The sequence below is a fragment of the Diabrotica undecimpunctata genome, chromosome 4, assembly GCF_040954645.1.
Source record: "Diabrotica undecimpunctata isolate CICGRU chromosome 4, icDiaUnde3, whole genome shotgun sequence".
Classification (NCBI taxonomy): Eukaryota; Metazoa; Arthropoda; class Insecta; order Coleoptera; family Chrysomelidae; genus Diabrotica; species Diabrotica undecimpunctata.
The window spans coordinates 154864267-154882281 of NC_092806.1; the positions used below are offsets into that span (position 1 = coordinate 154864267).

An 18015-nucleotide genomic window follows, 5' to 3' on the forward strand; every position below is an offset into this window, starting at 1 on the left:
TATTTTTTAATTGTTTAAAACCATTAATATTAATAATGCTTTTTAATGTTATTTAGAAACTATCATTGGACAGAGACGCTCAATATAAAGACCACAAAGTATACAAAGAAGCCCACGATGAAGTCCAGAGGTGGATGACAAGGGCTCAAGAAAAAGTGCCACAGTTGCAACGACCACTCGGAGAAAAACTCACCGTAGATACAATTGCAGCACCACTGGATCATCTCCTTAATAAGAAAGCACAAGGTGAAGTCCTATTGGAAAATCTTGAGCATACAGCTCAGGTTGTTTTACCAAATACAAATGCCAAAGGTCAAGAACTTATTAACAACGATATAAGGGCTTTGAGGGAATCGTTTGAAAGATTATTCAAAGACTTAAAACAACAAAGAGAACAGTTGGATGCTGTTTTAGCCAACTGGAGGGAATACAAAGATGAATATGAAAGAGTTTCTGATTGGTTACAGCAGATTGCAATATTGATAAAGAACCAAAAAATCGCACTTATGTCTACGTTACCTGAAAAAGAAAAGCAAGTCAAAGACGTCAAGGATATCTTACAGAAACTTGTCGACGGGAAAGACCAAATAGACAAGTTAAATAAATCAGCAAGTATTTTATTAAAATCACCATTAGAGAGTCATGTAAATCACCAGCTTCAACAACTCAACTCTAGATATCAGGTGGAATTAAGTCTAGCAAATGACGTGCTAAAGAAAGTTGAAACCAACTACGACCAACACAAAGAATACGCTGATAATCTTGAAAAGACTAGAGCTTGGATCGATAACGCTCGAGAACTAATCAGAAAATGTTCTGAAGCTGTCTCTCACAGTAGCAGAGAAGTCTTACAAGGTCACCTGCAACAAATACAAGATCTTCTTCAAAGACGCGAAGACGGACAAAATCTAGTCCATGCTACAGTTAACTGCGGAGAAAAGGTACTGAGAAACACTCGATCAGACGGCAGGGAAGCTATTAACAACGAAATAAAAGAAGTCCAAAATGATTGGGAGAAAATCGTCAAGAAACTGTCGACTACCAAGGTCAATCTAGAAACAGCGCTTCTTCAATGGGCTGACTACGATAGTTCTTACAGCCAACTACAACAATGGATAACAGATCGGGAAGCTAAGTTACAACAAGTAACTGAACCGAAAATCACAAAGTCTGAGAAGAGAGGTCTTGGTAGTTTACCAATTGGGGACAGAAAAGCTACTCTTCGTGAAACTGGAAGTATTCTCCAAGACATCGTTTCCTTCGAACCGATGATCCAGTCTGTCGCTTCTAAAGCTGAAGACCTAAAACAGGCAGCACCAGCTTCAGAAATTTCCACCAAATACGAAACACTGTCTAGACAAGCACAAGAGTTGTACGACAAACAAAAGGAAGTTGTTGAGAAACATGAAGCTTTCGTAGAGGCCGCTAATGATCTTCATCAGTGGATACGGAACGCTCGGGAACGTTTGGGTAAATGTTCAGAACCTACTGGAGACAAGGAAAGTCTCGGAAGTAAACTGTCCCAGCTTAAAGCGCTTAAAAACGAAGTTCCAGAAGGCCAGAAGAAACTTGAGACCGCTATCGATCTAGCAGACAAAGCTATTCCATATGCTACCGATATGGACAAAGAAATTATTGAAGAAGAAGTTGGTTTGTTACAGGAAGACTTCGATAACTATGTAGAGAATCTTAATCATACTAAGAGTCTCCTAGAAGTTGGTATTGTGAAGTGGACTGAGTACGAAGATCAATACCGAGATGCTCTAGAGTGGTTGTCTCAAACAGAAAAGATGGTACAGTCGTACAATAAACTCCAAGATAGCTTAGAGGAAAAACGAGCAGTTCTTGAGCATTTCCAACTACAATTACAAGGTCTGTTTGATTGGCAATCGGAATTGGATAGATTAAATATGAAGGCGCAGGTCTTATTGGAGACATGCGCAGACACACGTGTCAGTAACGCAATTACGCAGATATCTACAAAGTACAACGCGATTCTTTCCTTAGCTAAAGAAATTATGCGCAGACTAGAACTACATTATCAAGAACACCAGCAACACAATGCTTTGTGTCAAGAGTGTCAGGACTGGATGGACAGGACCAGAGATAAGCTAAATGGCTGCCTTGAGATACCTTCTACACTTAACGAAGTCAATAACAAGCTGCAAATAGTTAAAAGCATTAGAGCTTCCTTAGAGCAAGGTCAAAATAAGCTGAGATATATTCAGGAACTAAAAGAACGTGTTATAATGAATACAGAACAGTCCGGAATTGCTAAGATTAAAGAGGACACTGAAAATCTTCGTCTAGACATGGAAAAACTCTTAAACGACGTGCAAGACGCTAGATCCAAACTGCAAGCTAGAGCTAACCAGCTGGAGGATGTAGACAAGATATACAAACAATTAGTAGAGTGGTTAGAAGAGCAAGAAAGCCAAATACAGTTGGATGATGGTTATCTTAACGAACTAGGTGAGAAGAAGGCGAAATTAGAAAAACTAAAAGCAATTCAGAAGGAAATCGACTCACATAGCGACTTGGTAGATAAATTACAAAGCAAACTCAGTGAAGATGCTACACTGGTAACAAAAGATTACGAAAATGTCATTCAACGTTACCACAAATTAAAAGAAGACCTAAGCTCTTTGATCTCTAACTTACAAATAGAAGTAGCAGACCATGAAAAATATAAAGAATCCTATAACTTGGCTTGTGATTGGATCAGAAAGGCTCAAGTTGAGATTCAGTCATGCTCAGACCTGCATCAAGAACTCGACAAGATATTAGAGAAAGAAAGTAAGATTTTAGAAATATCTGACTCACTTAAAGACTGTGACGATTTGATACATAAAACTATCGAGTATAGCATATTAGTTATGAAAACTACTGGCTCGGAAGGTAAAGACATTATCAGGAACGAAATAGAACAACTTAATGCTGATTGGGATGGTTTGCAATTCATTTGTGAAGATACTAAGAAGTCGCTGCAAAACTGTAAAGATGCTTGGGAAGAATTCAAAAAGTCTTATAACTCAGTCAACGACGCTATCGATAAATACCAAAAACGTTTGGATGAGAATATTAACGCTGAATTTAATGACAAAAATCTGGAACAATGTCGTGCTCTTCTACAAGATATTACAGCGCTGAAACCAGATATGGAACATTTAACAGACGTTTGTGAAAGTCTTATTGAATACTGCGCAATTAGCTGGGTGAGGGACAAAACTGTCCAACTTCAAACCAAATACATTAATCTCTTGACCAGCATTCAAAGTCTTGTTTCAAAGATAGAGAAGAACTTGACAGATCAAACCGAGTTTGTTAACACTAAAGCCGAATTAGAGAAATGGCTACAAGATGCTCATACTGCAGTCCAAGACTGTGTGGGCGTTAGCAAAGAACCTGTCATTAAGGAAAAAATTGGAGTCATTGGCAATATAGCTGCCAATATGGGAGAAGGTCAAGCCTTGTTGTCAAAACTACAAGATGCATTTGCTAAAGCTATAAATGTAGCAACCAGTGAGAAACAAAACGAACTTAGAGACGATATGACAACTTTAAGAAACAGCTGGGATCAAATTAATATGGACATAAAATCAATCCAAGCGCAACTTAAAGCAAGTTTGGCAAGATGGGAAGAATTTAATAGCAATAAACAGAAGTTTGAAATATGGTTAAGCAATACGGAAAAGAAACTACAAGAAAAAACATCAACTAGAGGTGAAGTCAGTGAAATTAAGACTCTGTTGGAAAGATTTAAGAATCTTCAAGCTGAAATTCAAAACAAAGAAGCTGATTTGGAAAGATTGAAGACTGAAGCACAAGATTTGAGCAATTGGGTCAAGGAACCTTCAGTTTTGGAACCGGTCAAAGAACTAGAAACAAGATACTTGAAGTTATCTGAAGCTTGTAACTCTATTAAAGAATCGTTCGAGCAAGAACTGGAAGATTTCAACATATACCATCAAAAACTTCAAGAAACTGAAAAGTGGTTGTTACAAGTGTCTTTCCAACTCATGGCACATAATTCCCTATACATCAGCAATAGAGAACAAACTGAAGAACAGTTAGCCCAACACGAAACACTTCTACAAGAAATTCAAAAGTACCAAGCCACCCTAGACGACGTTAGAGCCAAAGGACAAGCCCAAATTAACAAATACGAGAAAGAGGCGCCCGCTGTTAAAGACAACATAGAGAAACAACTGAACAATGTTCAAGACAGTTACAATTCCTTATTGCAGACAGCAATCCAAATCAGAAATAGATTGGTCGATTCTCTGGCTAAATTTAAAGAATATGAAGATACATTAGACAGCATCATTCAAAACCTAGACGAGTACGAGCCAATTGTAGCCGAGGAAAGTGAGAAGCCCATTGAGAATTTGGTTGATGCTAAAGCACAACTAGAAACTGCCAAGGTGAGTAAAATTTTGTATTATCTAGCGTGACTTGTCATGGGACACTCGACTTCTTATAATTTGGTTATGAAACTAGTTTATTGTGGCATTTTTATATTAAAACACTATTTAATGAAAATATGCCACAATTTTATTTAAAAATACTTTATATTAGATGTTTCGATTTTCACTCTGGAAATTTTTATCAAATTAGAAATTCCATAAGAAAGTTTGTTACTTAGATCACATTATAATAACACAAATTTTATTTTAGACTCTCCATAACAAGTTGCAGAGCGAGAAATCTAGACTGGCCGTGGCAGTACAAGCTTGCGAAGCTGCTACGGCTTCTATCAGTCGACCCAGCAGTCCCAGAGATACTCTTCCCCCTCCAGTGCCGATCAAAGAACTAGAATGTAGAGCTAGATTAGAAGACGTCATCGATCAGGTAAGTGTAGATGAGATTGAATGATTCGTGGAAATGATGGTGAATAAAATAACAATATTGTTTATATTGCCATAAAATGGAGGGTTTTCTTAAGATATTTTAGTTTTGAGTTTTATATATTATTTAAAAATACCAAAAGAGTTTGCTATATATCAATTTGAATTATAACAAAAACTTTGAAAAAGCTAAAGATAAGTGATTCTCTTCTAACATCTAGAAGAAGCGCAACTAATTTGACTTGAAAATGCCTAGTGTGACGTTGCTGAAACGTCGTCAACACAATGGTGTTTCTAAAAACGATAGTTAGTCAACGCGTAGTCAAATTTGGAAAACTACAGAAGCAGCACCGATTTTGCTAGCATCCTCAAACACATCATCGTTTTAATTGACTTAGCTCTACTTTCCCTCGGCATATAAGGAGTCGCCTGTAAGGATTGTTGCACTACAACCATGTCTAACCCCTCTTAATTTTGAGTGAAAACACCCATAGACACGTATTTTAATTCCGAAGGAAGATGACTGATGTGAGGATAAGGAAAAGAGGAAAAAGATGACTTCAGGTATTCTATCCTAATTAGTAAACTTTTTTGGTATATTAAGTTGTTTTTGAATCAGTGAAACTTATAACTAGAATAGTATTGTAAATAAATATTAATATTAACAAAATTAATGTCATACTCAGTTCTTTCAGAATAAATAAGATTTAACGTAGTATATAAGTGTTGCTACGGTTTTCTATGGCAAACAGGGCATATTTTATATTGGTCATAGCGGTATAGTATGTCAAGAGGCTTCTAATCCATTCCGCCCAGTTTTGCAGTTCAGTTCTCTTCTTCTTGTGTTATGCAAGACGTTATTTGTCTCTGGTACTCAGTTGTGAGACCTTCGTACGGACCCCGTACTTTTATTAAACTCAATAGGATCAACTCAACAAAAGCTACAACTTTCATTTGTCTGTTATACGAATAATTAGTTCACATCCACTAAATATTGATCTTTGAATATTCAGTTTATTGCCTCTATAACGTTTCTTCCTTCTAAATAGATTCCTTTATGATCTCTTGTGTATACCTAACTGATTGTAGAGGGCTTAGTTAATTGGTCTCACCAGCATGCATAGATTTCTTTCCATCAAACTGCATAAAACTAGCACTAGACTTACTAATTTAGTTTCCAGTGCAGTCAAGAGTACCCAGCGTTCCACCTCATCAGATCCAGATCATGTAATGTCACCGTCAGATCCCACTTTTTATTTTTGTTCAGTAGCCAGTACACGTATGGATTTCACTTTCCACTCTTTGTAACATTAAAAGACTCTTACTGGCCTGTCTCCAAGCACATCGATCTTAAGCCGCTGTTCAGATGACTTCTGCCTCGTCGGGATTCCACTTTTTATTTTTATTCAGTAGCCAGTACACGTATGGATTTCACTTTTCACTCTTTGTAACATTAAAAGACTCTTACTGACCTGTCTCCAAGCACATCGATCTTGAGCTGCTGTTCAGGTGACTTCTGCCTCGTCGGGTTCAGTGCCAGATTTTTTTAAGCTATCACACTTGCGGCATTCTTTCCATGTAGTCTGTCCGTCTTAATCTGACTGTCACTTTGTTGATACCCACGTTGGATTCTAATATATTTTATTTTCGCACCCACGGGGGTTTTGGGGGTTAAACCCCCTTAGAGCACTATTCCGACACTGTTTCTCACAAATTTTAAGGACTCAAAATAGAGGCAACATAAAAAAAATTTCGCTGCTCAACCAATCCCCCCCCCCACTAGGTGCGCCACTGGTTCGTATGTAATAAAGGCGCTGAGGCCTTCTAATCTCTACTAGTAACTTAAGGCATATTTTCTAGACCTTATTTCATTTTCCGACACCATTTTGTCCAGGTAGTCTTTGGGAATCTATCTTTCTCGTCGAAATCAGTGTATCTAGCAGCATTTGTTAGATCCCACCAAGCATGAAAATCTCACATCATGCATTAGTGAGATTCCATGATATGACGAATTTATAAGTATGACAACGAGATATTTAAAGTATCTCCATATATGTATATATTGTACTATGTAATTTTTATATCTCAAAATAAAAATTTTTAGTTCATTTTTCAGATATAGTCACCCCATCACCACTAAACGGTATAAAAAACTAAACATACATCATCACTAAACGGTATAAAATCATAATTACTTATATTTGTATTTTTGATTGAAGTTCTTCGTGAATCGTCCATTTTCATGTCACTGTCATTTTGTCTTATGTATAAAAAACCTTAGCAAACTAATATAATTAAAATACATAACTAACAAGATACTCAATTTATTAATCTGTAAGTCTTTGCATATGCATTATAGTTCAATTTAAACGAACTAAACAAAACATTTAAGTCAGACGTATAAGAATTAGGAAATGTCATATTAGAGGTTAGGATAATAATCCTGTAGCTTATAAAAATATGTATCTACGAGACGAAATCCAACACCAACGTAATTCTTAGCTCATATAATAAGCCTACTTGGCAATAAATTGAAGTTTATGGCACAAAAATACCTTTAAAATTTAAATAATTAGCAAAAGTTAGTTGGAAATTGGAAACAAAGTAATTGAGTAACTATTCTGTTACAATACTGGAACACTGTCAAAATGTCACCACCACCAAAAAACACCAACATCAATCATCGTTTTTCATCACACTGCTCTCTTTGTTCAATATATATTCTATTGTGGACGAACAATCAGCTGAATATCATGGTTTTAGGTTATGTGAACAGGAAAACAGGCAAAAATAATATGTGAATAATACAACTGGATGGACCTTAAGAGGCGTTTTAAGTAGAAATAAGATAATTTTATTGTTGGTATTGAACTCTTATTTAACATTATGTTTATCTCATGATGACTTAATTCTTATCAAAATCGTTTAGTAGTAAAAGTTAGAATAAAATTAAGAAAGATGCAAAATATTAAACTTTAAGAGGGAAAAAACTGGGGTGGCGCGGATGATGACAAAAATAAGAATAACAGGAATATGCTGATTCCAAACTGTGCACAAATGACCCAGATACGAAACAGCTGAGAAAAGAAACTGGAAGATGTAGAAAGAAATGAAGTAGGACTAGATGAAAGGTTATTATTATCCAAAATACATAATGGATGTGTTTGTACTGAGTCAGGAAATTCATATATGTATTAATGCGGAAGGGGGAGTTAGGCAGGGGTGTGTCTTTTATATTGTTTAAAAATACTTATATGTAGAATGCATTTTCAAAACATCAGTTCAGAACAGCGACGAAGGTGTTAAAATTAACCGAATCATACTGAATAACATTGAAAAGTGTCGAATCAAAAGCGGAACGAAAAGTTCTGTGCAAAGTATTTGGTGGTTGAAAGTTTCGGAGTTGGTTTCTAAACTCACGATCTCTACTGGATTTTGTCAGTCGAAATAGATATTAAAAAGAGAAACGTGCGTTATTGTTATTAGAGGAAGATGATGAAGATGATATATTAATTATTGCTGCATATTAAAAAAAAATAGAGTAAACGAATGATTTTAAATTAAAAGCGAAAGACACATTAAGTTATTAATTTAACCTAGATTATACACAGATCAAAAAAAAACTTTGGAAAGATTTTAGGTTAGGAAAAAGAGTTGTTCACAACAGCCTTATCTTTTATAGAATCTAACTTACATAGATAGATACATTGTTAATCAATTTAAAGCAACCGCAGTACCTCACCTACCCGTTATCCTGCCCCCGAGCGGGTAGGTTTGGCAGGCGGAGGAATTTCCACCTCGGACGTAGACAGGTCGCCGCCGAGGATCTCTCCCCTACCACTCTTGGATCTCCAGGTGGGTACGTGCCGGGGCACCCACACCACGCCTGACACAAGGTCAGGAGAGGTATGTACGGGCCCAGCTCGTTCAACCTCACCAGGCTCTTTTGGAATGAGAGTAGAGTGGTCCCACGAGAGTCTCGTCTCGGATACTAGGAGTGTAGACCGGTGACCGTGTCGCCGTGTACGTTTCTACAAACCCGATACCTCAAACGACGGCTCTCCACCTCCCGATTCCTACCCATTAGTCGCCTCTTACAACAGGCAGGGCTTTCTGACCCCGGCCGTATTCTTATCTCCGCGAGCCGGACGGAGAAGATGACAGACAGCGGAATTTTCGTCACTCACTGCAGCGAAGCTTAAGAAACTTCCACCATTTAACTCTTCGCACTAAATCTGAACCACATCCTAAGCTAGGCAGAGAACACCCCGGCCAATGTGAACGGCCATATAGGATTGGGATAGAGAGATTTGGCAGAGAAATTACTAGTCAGCTTAATAATTCTGCAGAGATTAGACGAAGAGAAACTGCACGAACGGGATTCATAAGCTTGCGCTAGTTCCTTTCCAATTTGAAACTTTTATTAGACATTCGCCTAAAACACTGAAATGCTGTATGGTATTTGAATGAGCAGCAAAAGGTTTATAAGCAGCTGATGTTGAAAATAGATGAAAAGATCGATGAGAGAAGGGACGGGTATAGATAGAAAAAGGAAATCGTGGTCCTGAAAGATTAAAGAATGGATCAAGATGAATTTTCCGTGATAATTTCCGACAAAAACAGAGATGACATCTGGTAGGAGGAGGAGAAACTATAAAAAATACATTTTATGTCGTGGTGGGAATCAGAACATAGTATTGTATAGGTTAATTTTATGGTTATAGAGGCATAAGACTCTACTATGGGTTGATGAAGTCATGTGCAGCAACATGCACCATTTGTAACCGTTATATGTAACAAAAGAGTAAATGCCATCGGTTTGGCATCTTCATCTTCTTTAAAGCAGTTTTGTTGAAAGGCAATATATAACTAAAAAATTTACCCACTAGCAACCAATTTTACAATACCACTACATTTTTTGCTATTTTTATATTTTTATCACTGAAATTTCTAATTAGTAGAAAGAAAAGACCAAATAGTTTGCTAAGGACCGATTATAACAATGTTGTTATTTTATTTATACGATATTTTGAATTGGAGTGTGTCTTAATGTTATTATTGCACTGTGATTAAGTTTTTGTGCACATTGTACAGCAAAGACAGACCACAACAGCTGTTCTTGTTATAATACTAATTGTTTGCATGTGTTTTTGCTACTTGCATGTAGGCGCACCAAGAATCAGAAAGTTCTAAGTATTTTACTTCAAAAATGCTTTTGAACAGAATAACTGCACGTGATTATATTAACCAGCTAACATCACAAATACATAAGGTAAGTCTGAACTGCACTATAGCTATAATTTGCACCATGTTCTGCCAGCTTAACATTTCACCCTTCCTAACGCATGTTAAAAATGATGATTTTTTCAATGTTTTTCTTCTTCGTCGAAATTTATGGATCCATTGATTCAATTATAAACCCGTAGGTCCCATTTTGTCATCTTTGAACATATTTCCACTAATAATCGAAAACTTATTGCAACATTTTGACATTGAGGTTCTTAAAATAAGTCCAGTACAACAACTTTTTCGTAAATTATCTTAAGAAATCCAACCGCCTCGTAATTTGGTTAATTAAGGTCATTTAGCAGGAATTCTTACCATTTTTTATAAGAAACATTGTATTTCGACATTTTTATTCTGAAATAGTCAGTTTATTATTGAGTTCTGCAGTCATTAGTCGTAAAAATTAATATAATAAACTGTACCCCTCTAAATACGTACGCCTAAGGAATTTTCAGTTAGAGTCATTTATTATTGTTTCTCAATACCAAATAAAACTTTTTCCTGTTATTAGTATACGAAAAAATACTGGTATACTAATATCTGAACGTTTTTTGTTTCCTAAATACATATTATTAGTTTCTTAACATTATTTTTAAATACTAAACTTACATTCTATTAATCACCTAATTCTATTAATTTTTCATTCGCTGTCTGTTATTTTATTTTCATATTATTTTCTTGTTTATATACTTTCTTTATATTCTATATTATCCTTTGGTACTTTTTTTTGTTACTTTGGTTTATTAACTGGTAAATCTTTTAAGTGGTTCTTGTAAACCCAGGGCTCTTGGTTCACACGGAAACCCATGGAATCTCCTCAAAGTAACAGTCAGTTCTGCTGAAGGTAGTTTACAGTGTTTAAGAGCCTGCGACTGGAGGTGCCTCTTTGCTCGTTTGCTCAACTATTTTTGTCTTAGGAAGAATCACTCATTTCTGAGTCCTCTTCTCTACTAACTGTTTTATCTCTTGTCCATTTTATTCCCACGAGTAAGGACGAAATGCTGCCAGGCTCGGCAGTGCAGTCATGCTGTACCAAGGCTATAATCTCCAGAGGTCGTCAGCTCTCTGGGGCGTCGCTTAGGCAAGACTTCCCCCTTGTGCCAAGTATCTCCTGGGAAAGATGGTGTTACACCTCGGGATTAGGGAGTACAGTATTCGCAACATATGATAAGTCAGTTGTTCTGACGATTTGCTAATTTAGCATAGTTTTGATATATAGTTAATGAAATAGCTGCAGCTTTCATGTCATATTCTCAGTTGATCCGGAGGTGATGATTGGGATATACCTTCTTTACACCTGTCCATTTCCACTTTTTACATCCATAGGACATTCCCTACTATCCATTGAGGCGTGTCTGGAATGGGCACTTTACCACACAGTATGTCCTGTATGAAGTACTTACCACATAGTACGTCGTGTATGGAGTACTGTAGAGGTCAGCTTGGGTGTCACAGATCGACACAGTATGTTAATTTTGACTCTGCTCTCATAAAATGAGGTGTACACTATTTAAAGTCTTCGTTGCATGTATAAATGGTCTCCTCAACCAACTCTGTATTACTATTTTGCAGTAAATTCTTTGACAAACTGAAATCTTTGTAACCATCATTTTGTGATGTGTCCCAATAATCAATACTGCCAAGGATCAGCCTAGACTTAATGCCTGTGTTTTCACTTTTTTGATTAGAAGTTTAGATATCTCATAATGACGTTAACGTATAATTTTATTGCTCTGGATATATAGCCTTAAAACCTCTGGAGTTTGTCCTGGTGATGGTTACATCCGAGTTTGACACACAAATTCGCAGCTCTTGTAACCTGAAAATTTTTGTATTTGTATTCATATTTTTAGACCTTAGAACTAAGGACTTAAATTCTAAATTATGCCTGCTTTCCATGGAATACTTTTTTGTGAATGTATTTGTCAAAGTTCCTTCGTGATATCTAAGTTAAATATATATACATTATATAGTCTTTCCTTCTTTTGCTTACATATGTACCTTAGCTTTTCATTATTAACTTTTTATTAAGATAAAACCTCACAAGACTTTTGTATTTATGTTATTTATAATGTATCTTTTTGCTTACAGATCCAAGCTCATCTCAGCGACTTGACAACTGCGGTCGCAGAGTTTGAAGAACAAGAAAAACAAAGAAACGAACTGAAAAACTGGATACTAGCCCAGAGAACTGTAGTAAATGAATGGAAGAATCGCCCAGTTAAATTAAGACCTGATGCAGCTAGACAAGAAATCAACAATATGAACGATCTTTTGGCCGCAATCGACCAACGAAGAAATATGCTCATCTCAGAATTAGCGTCTTCCGGTAACGAGAATGATGAGTTGGAGAAGATGCTAGATGATTTAGAGAAAGACTTAATTGGAATAATTGCTCAAAAACAGGCCAACTTGGAAGTTATTGATGAGTATAGACAAAACGTACAAGTAATGAATAATTGGTTTGATAATCTCGGTAAAAGAATTGAAGCAATCGATAAAGGCTCTGGTCTAAATTGTGAACAAAAACAATCGTCCATTTCTGAAATTAAAGCTGAATTCGATGACCAAGGACCAAAGAGGCTACAAGAAAACAGCCGTTTAGCTTCGCAAGTTATTGAGTTTGTAAATAACCTCGATTCCCAACAAATAGAAGAACAATCTAAAGCCACTGAAAGACGATACAACGATATTGCTAAGAGACTTCAACGAAAATTGCAAGTTTTAGAAATGACTAAGAAGGGAATAGAAGATACTCGAAATGAAATAACTGCAGCCAGAGACTGGATTAAAGACAAAACGGTCTCACTACGCAAACCTGAGCCTCTTGGTTTCGAAAGCAGAAAAGCTGATGATAGAATCAGTGGTCTACAAGATTTACTCAAAGAAGCTGGAAATAAACTCGTCCTTAAAGAAACCTTATTGAAACGTATTAACAACATGACTAATGAATTAGAACCAAACGAAGCTTCTCAAATTGAGAAAAGCCTCAAAGAACTAGAAAGCGAACAAGGTCAGTTAGTAGACATGATTAAATCTGAAATTGATCGTGTAACAGCTGCTGCTAATACAAGGCGTAACCTGGAATTAGACCTTGAAAAGGCTAAGGCATGGTTGAAGGCTAAAAATGCCGAAATCAGAAAATTATCTGGCTATCTTCCTCTACAAGCTAATCAAGTAGAACGAGAAATAGCACAGCATGAAGCTCATGAGGCCGATATTAAACAATTTAGCGAAGGCGATTTGAATGACTTGCTTAAACTTGGCAATAGTGTTCTCAAAGACTGTGATGATAACGATAGAGAACGTCTGCAAAGATTGATGGATGAAGTAAAAGATGAATATGATAATCTTAAACAAGAATCTGCCCAGAAAATCGCAGCTCTTCAAGATTTACTTAAGGGCAGAAAGCAATTTGAGACACAGATCGAAGAATGTGTGAATTGGTTGAAGGAAGCTGAAGTAGCAACTTCCTCCGATATCAGAGCTGCTAACTTGGATGTGCTAGAAGAGCAGTTAGTCAAGTATGAGAAGTTACATGACAATGCTAAAAAAATACAGGGCTCTATTGAAAAAGTGACTGAACAAGGCAAAGCTATCTTACCGACCATTACAGAATCAGACAAAATTACCCTCAATGACACCCTGAATAGTCTAAAAGATCGTCATAGAAGAGTTGCTGACATCATAGAAGATAGAATGACAGGTCTTAAGCAAAACATAAACCAATTTAAAGAAGCGCAGAAAATCATTGAAGAAGGAAGACAATTTATTCAAGACATTCAGGCTCAACTTAAGGAACTGAACAAACCACTTGGACCTAAAGTTGAAGATGTTCAACAAGTGATTTCTACCTATGAAAGAATCCTACGAGATCTTAAAGATAATAGAGCTAAGTTGTCTAATGTACCTGGAGCCAACACAGCAGATTTACAGTCCTTGATCAATTTAGAAGATGATTTGATTAAATCTGTGGAAGACCAATTAGCTAAACTTCGTCAATTGCTTCTTCTCCGCGAGCAATACTTGGCACTTATTACCGAGATAATGACATTTATTACTAAATACACTGAGATAGTAAGAGATATCGAAAAGTCTGGTGGTACCATTCAAGACAAGATTCAAAAATACGACGATGTAATTTCTAAAATTCAAGAATGCGAAGCTTTGCTTGCTTCAGCATCGGATAAAGGTCAACAGATCGCAGCAGATGGTTCAGCTCAAGACAAAAATACAATTACACAGCAAATTCAATCACTTAAACAATCTCTACAAAACCTAAGAAGAGCTGTAGAGAAACAGCGACAAGAACATGAAAATACAGCTGCCGAACACCTTAAAATTGCTGCAGAGTTGGAAGAAGTACTGGATTGGCTTCATGATAATGAGAGTGTCGTTAGATCCAGACCTCTACTCGGTAGAGATATTAATACTGTCGATAAAGAACTAAAGAACCATGAAGAATTAGCAGAAAAGGTCAATGAGCATCTAGATAAAATTAGGAAGATCAAAGAAGCAACAAAACATGATGAGAGTCTTCCCGGATCTATTCAAGAACAACTACAAGAAGCGAACTCTTTGTTAGTATCATTACCAAGAGAACTCGAAGAAAGGAAGAAATATTTGGATACCAACAGAGTTCTTAGAGAGGAATACGCGATACAAAAACAGAAATTGTATGATTGGATCAAAGAAGCTGAAATTCGTTTAGCAACCCACAAAGACGGTGTTGATTTCGAAAATATTGTACAGGAACTTGAAGAACATAAAATATTCTTTAGTACAGAAAGCAACATCAAGGACTTAGTCAATCAAGCTATCCAACAGGCTGCTGATAAAATCTATCCCAGTTTGACTTCATACGAACAAGAGGAGCTTAGTCGTGAGCAACAACAACACATGCAAGTTTTGAAAAACACCCTCAACTCAGCCAAGTCACAGAAAGCGCAGCTGGAGCAAGACGCTGAGATCTGGAAGGACTACTGCAACACCTTGGAGAAGGTTAAAGCTGTCATATCCAGGACACAGTTTACCGACGAGCCCGTGTCTACTCTCGCTGGACTGCATTTTAACATCCAGAAGATTTCGCATGCTTTGAACGACATACATGTAAGTAGAATATTTACTAAATTCATTTTTTTTTTCTGGTGTGTAAGATTTCAAGATTAGATAATAATGGTGGGGAAGATTTTTCTTGAGTTTATGTGGAAGTCCGGTGTGTCACACCTTATCGAAAGCTGGACTGATGTCCAAAAAGGCTGCGCTGTATTACCACTTGTTATTCAGGTCATTATTTATCTGTTTTACCAAGCGATGAACTTGTTCTATGATTACATGTCTGCTGCGGAAACCAAATTGATGTTGACGGATTAAGTTTCGTTCTATGAGGATCGGCTCCAAAACCGTTTTATGAGAAGTTTTTGAAATACTTTCGAGATTATTGGTATAAGACTTTAGGCATGTAGGATGTTAACTCATTGTAGGATTTTCCAGATTTTACTATCATAAGAATTTTCGCAGCTCTCCGTTGATTAGGGAAGTGATTATGGATTAGAATTGCAATAAATACGTGTGTCAATATCTTTAGTGTCTTTTCGGAAATGTTTTCCGATTATTAGGTCGCACCCAACAGCCTTTCTAGTATTGAAAATTCATTTGATTTGAAATTTTTTTCAAACATTTCTAAATAATGATGTACAACACCATAAGATACCATTATCATATTCTCTCATTGCGTATTTTGCGTAAGAACATAATCAAACCTTATGAAATCAACAATATATTCCAATTCTTATTTTATTCTTCCTGTTACTACATTACAATGAGTAAAAATTATTCATGGCAAACCATTTTAAAATTAATAATCATTGTCGACATTGCATATTCATCAATCTCGAAGCACACTGAACTTTTCAATGTCATTCGTTAAAAAATCTGGAGGTGTCTTGCATAATATATTAATAAAAGATCTATTTTTATATAATTAAATCTGCGGGAGAATATTTTAAGCTAATAGTGGTTTTGTATTGTATAAGGTCCAGCGCACAGGGGACGACTGGTTTGTAGTGAAATTATTAACAATTTTATTACCGTATATACGAGGATGTATAAGTATTGTTTACTGTAAAATAATAAAATTATAAAACTCAGATGGTCGGTTCTGCATCGATAATTATTATAATGTTGTATTCAATATGGGCTCCGAATATTTTTAACATTAACAAAGTTTAATGTAAGTTATAAATTGTGAATTTTAGTGATATATTGAAATAAACTGTAAGTGTACAAATTCCTTACGTAATATCCAGTTAAATTAGTATTAAAGTCAGCAAATTGCAATTATTTGATATTGTTGTCAATAAACAAATCCAGTTTTACCAGCAAAAAACCGCTTTTAGTAAAGACCGATATACCTGTTTTAGCAGTTGTACAGAGTCGGACTTACTTTTCACAAACGTTTATCGAAATGAATTCAAACATGGAATCACACAACAGTTCTACAATACAAGACCATCAAAATCAAATAAACACATCACAGTCATACTCTTCGGCAGCGTCGAGAGTGCAATTTCCATTAAAGTCCCAAGCAATTATCTTTATTGCCTTAGAAAACACCAAACTTCAAGACTACCTTCTCCCACTTGGAAATATAATTCAACCGAAAAATATAATCTTCTCTTCTAGATTATCTAATAATCGCATATGTATGTATTTATCCAATAAACAAATAGTGGACGATTTTATGAATAATCATGGTCAAATAGAAATACAAGGTGAAATTGTCAGAGCAAGAAGGTTAGTTACACCAGCGGAACGACTTGTGCTCTCCGGCGTATGTCCTTCAATACCGCACGACTTGCTAATCAGTGAGTTACAAAAAATCAGCATGGTTCCTGTCTCCCCCATGACCTTCCTTAAAATAAGTGCTTCTGTGCCTGAGTACAATCACATCCTTAGTTTTCGAAGACAGATCTATATCAGTCCTCACAATCTAACACTACCAGAGTCATTTACTCTTGTTTTTGACAACACGACATATAGAATATTCATTTTTCAAGACAGTTTAGTTTGCTTTAGATGCAAGAAGCCAGGACACATCGCTTCACAGTGCTCCGAACCACTAGCTCAACTAAACCCCAACCAAAACAACGAAGCATCGGTATCCAGCGCAACAAATATATCCTTGCAAGCATCAAATGACACAAACCCTTCTCAGTGTGAACAAAGGTCTATTTCCAATATCCCGGAGATACCGAACAAAGTAGACTCATCAAATAAGGACAGTCACATAATTAATCAACCAAAAAGAAACTTTGATGAAATTATTTTACCTGAAGCAGATCCATCTTCAAAAGAATGTAACATTTTTCCGCCACCTAAAGTCCAAGCAAAATCTAAAAAAGCTAAAATTAGTTCAGCAAGCACTTCTGAATGCTTATTTTCTCTCTTACTTGACCCTGCTAAAAACTTCATAGGAAATCACCCTCTACCTTTCCCTCTAAACGTTGATCAACTTAACATGCTCCTAATGAATATCATGGGGTCAGCAGATCCTATAACCACAATTAAAGAATATACCACAGATCAGCTTTGTCCCATATGCTCAGTCAAGCTTATCCTCATTTAAAGGAAAGATCCATAAAACGTAAATTCAGGTCCATAATGAAAAAAATCCATAATTATATTAGCAGTGAGGCATCGGAAGCTGAAAGTGACACATCTCAGTTAAGCCAACATTAATTAAAAACATCCCTTGTTGTCTAGTCCTTTCTGACTCTCTCAGCGCAGTCAAAGCTATGCAAAATGCCTAAAGCCCTAAACACCCCATTGAGAAAATTATCAGGGCCGAATTAATGAAAGCTCAAGAAAATTTCAGAAGAGT

At 36.2% G+C, this 18015-nt stretch overlaps 1 protein-coding gene across 13 annotated transcripts in view; it reads left to right on the forward strand.

Moving 5' to 3' along the window:
- Msp300 (Muscle-specific protein 300 kDa) overlaps positions 1–18015 on the forward strand; it is a 477430-nt gene that overhangs the window by 238245 nt on the left and 221170 nt on the right. For 9 of the 13 annotated variants that reach the window (XM_072530648.1, XM_072530657.1, XM_072530655.1 and 6 more), the window contains 4 exons: positions 57–4424; positions 4678–4851; positions 10015–10119; positions 12225–15242. In XM_072530648.1, the coding sequence (XP_072386749.1) occupies positions 57–4424; positions 4678–4851; positions 10015–10119; positions 12225–15242 (7665 nt within the window). The remainder of the gene's footprint in view (positions 1–56; positions 4425–4677; positions 4852–10014; positions 10120–12224; positions 15243–18015) is intronic. The other 4 variants (XM_072530658.1, XM_072530656.1, XM_072530649.1 and 1 more) reach the window with 1 other exon arrangement.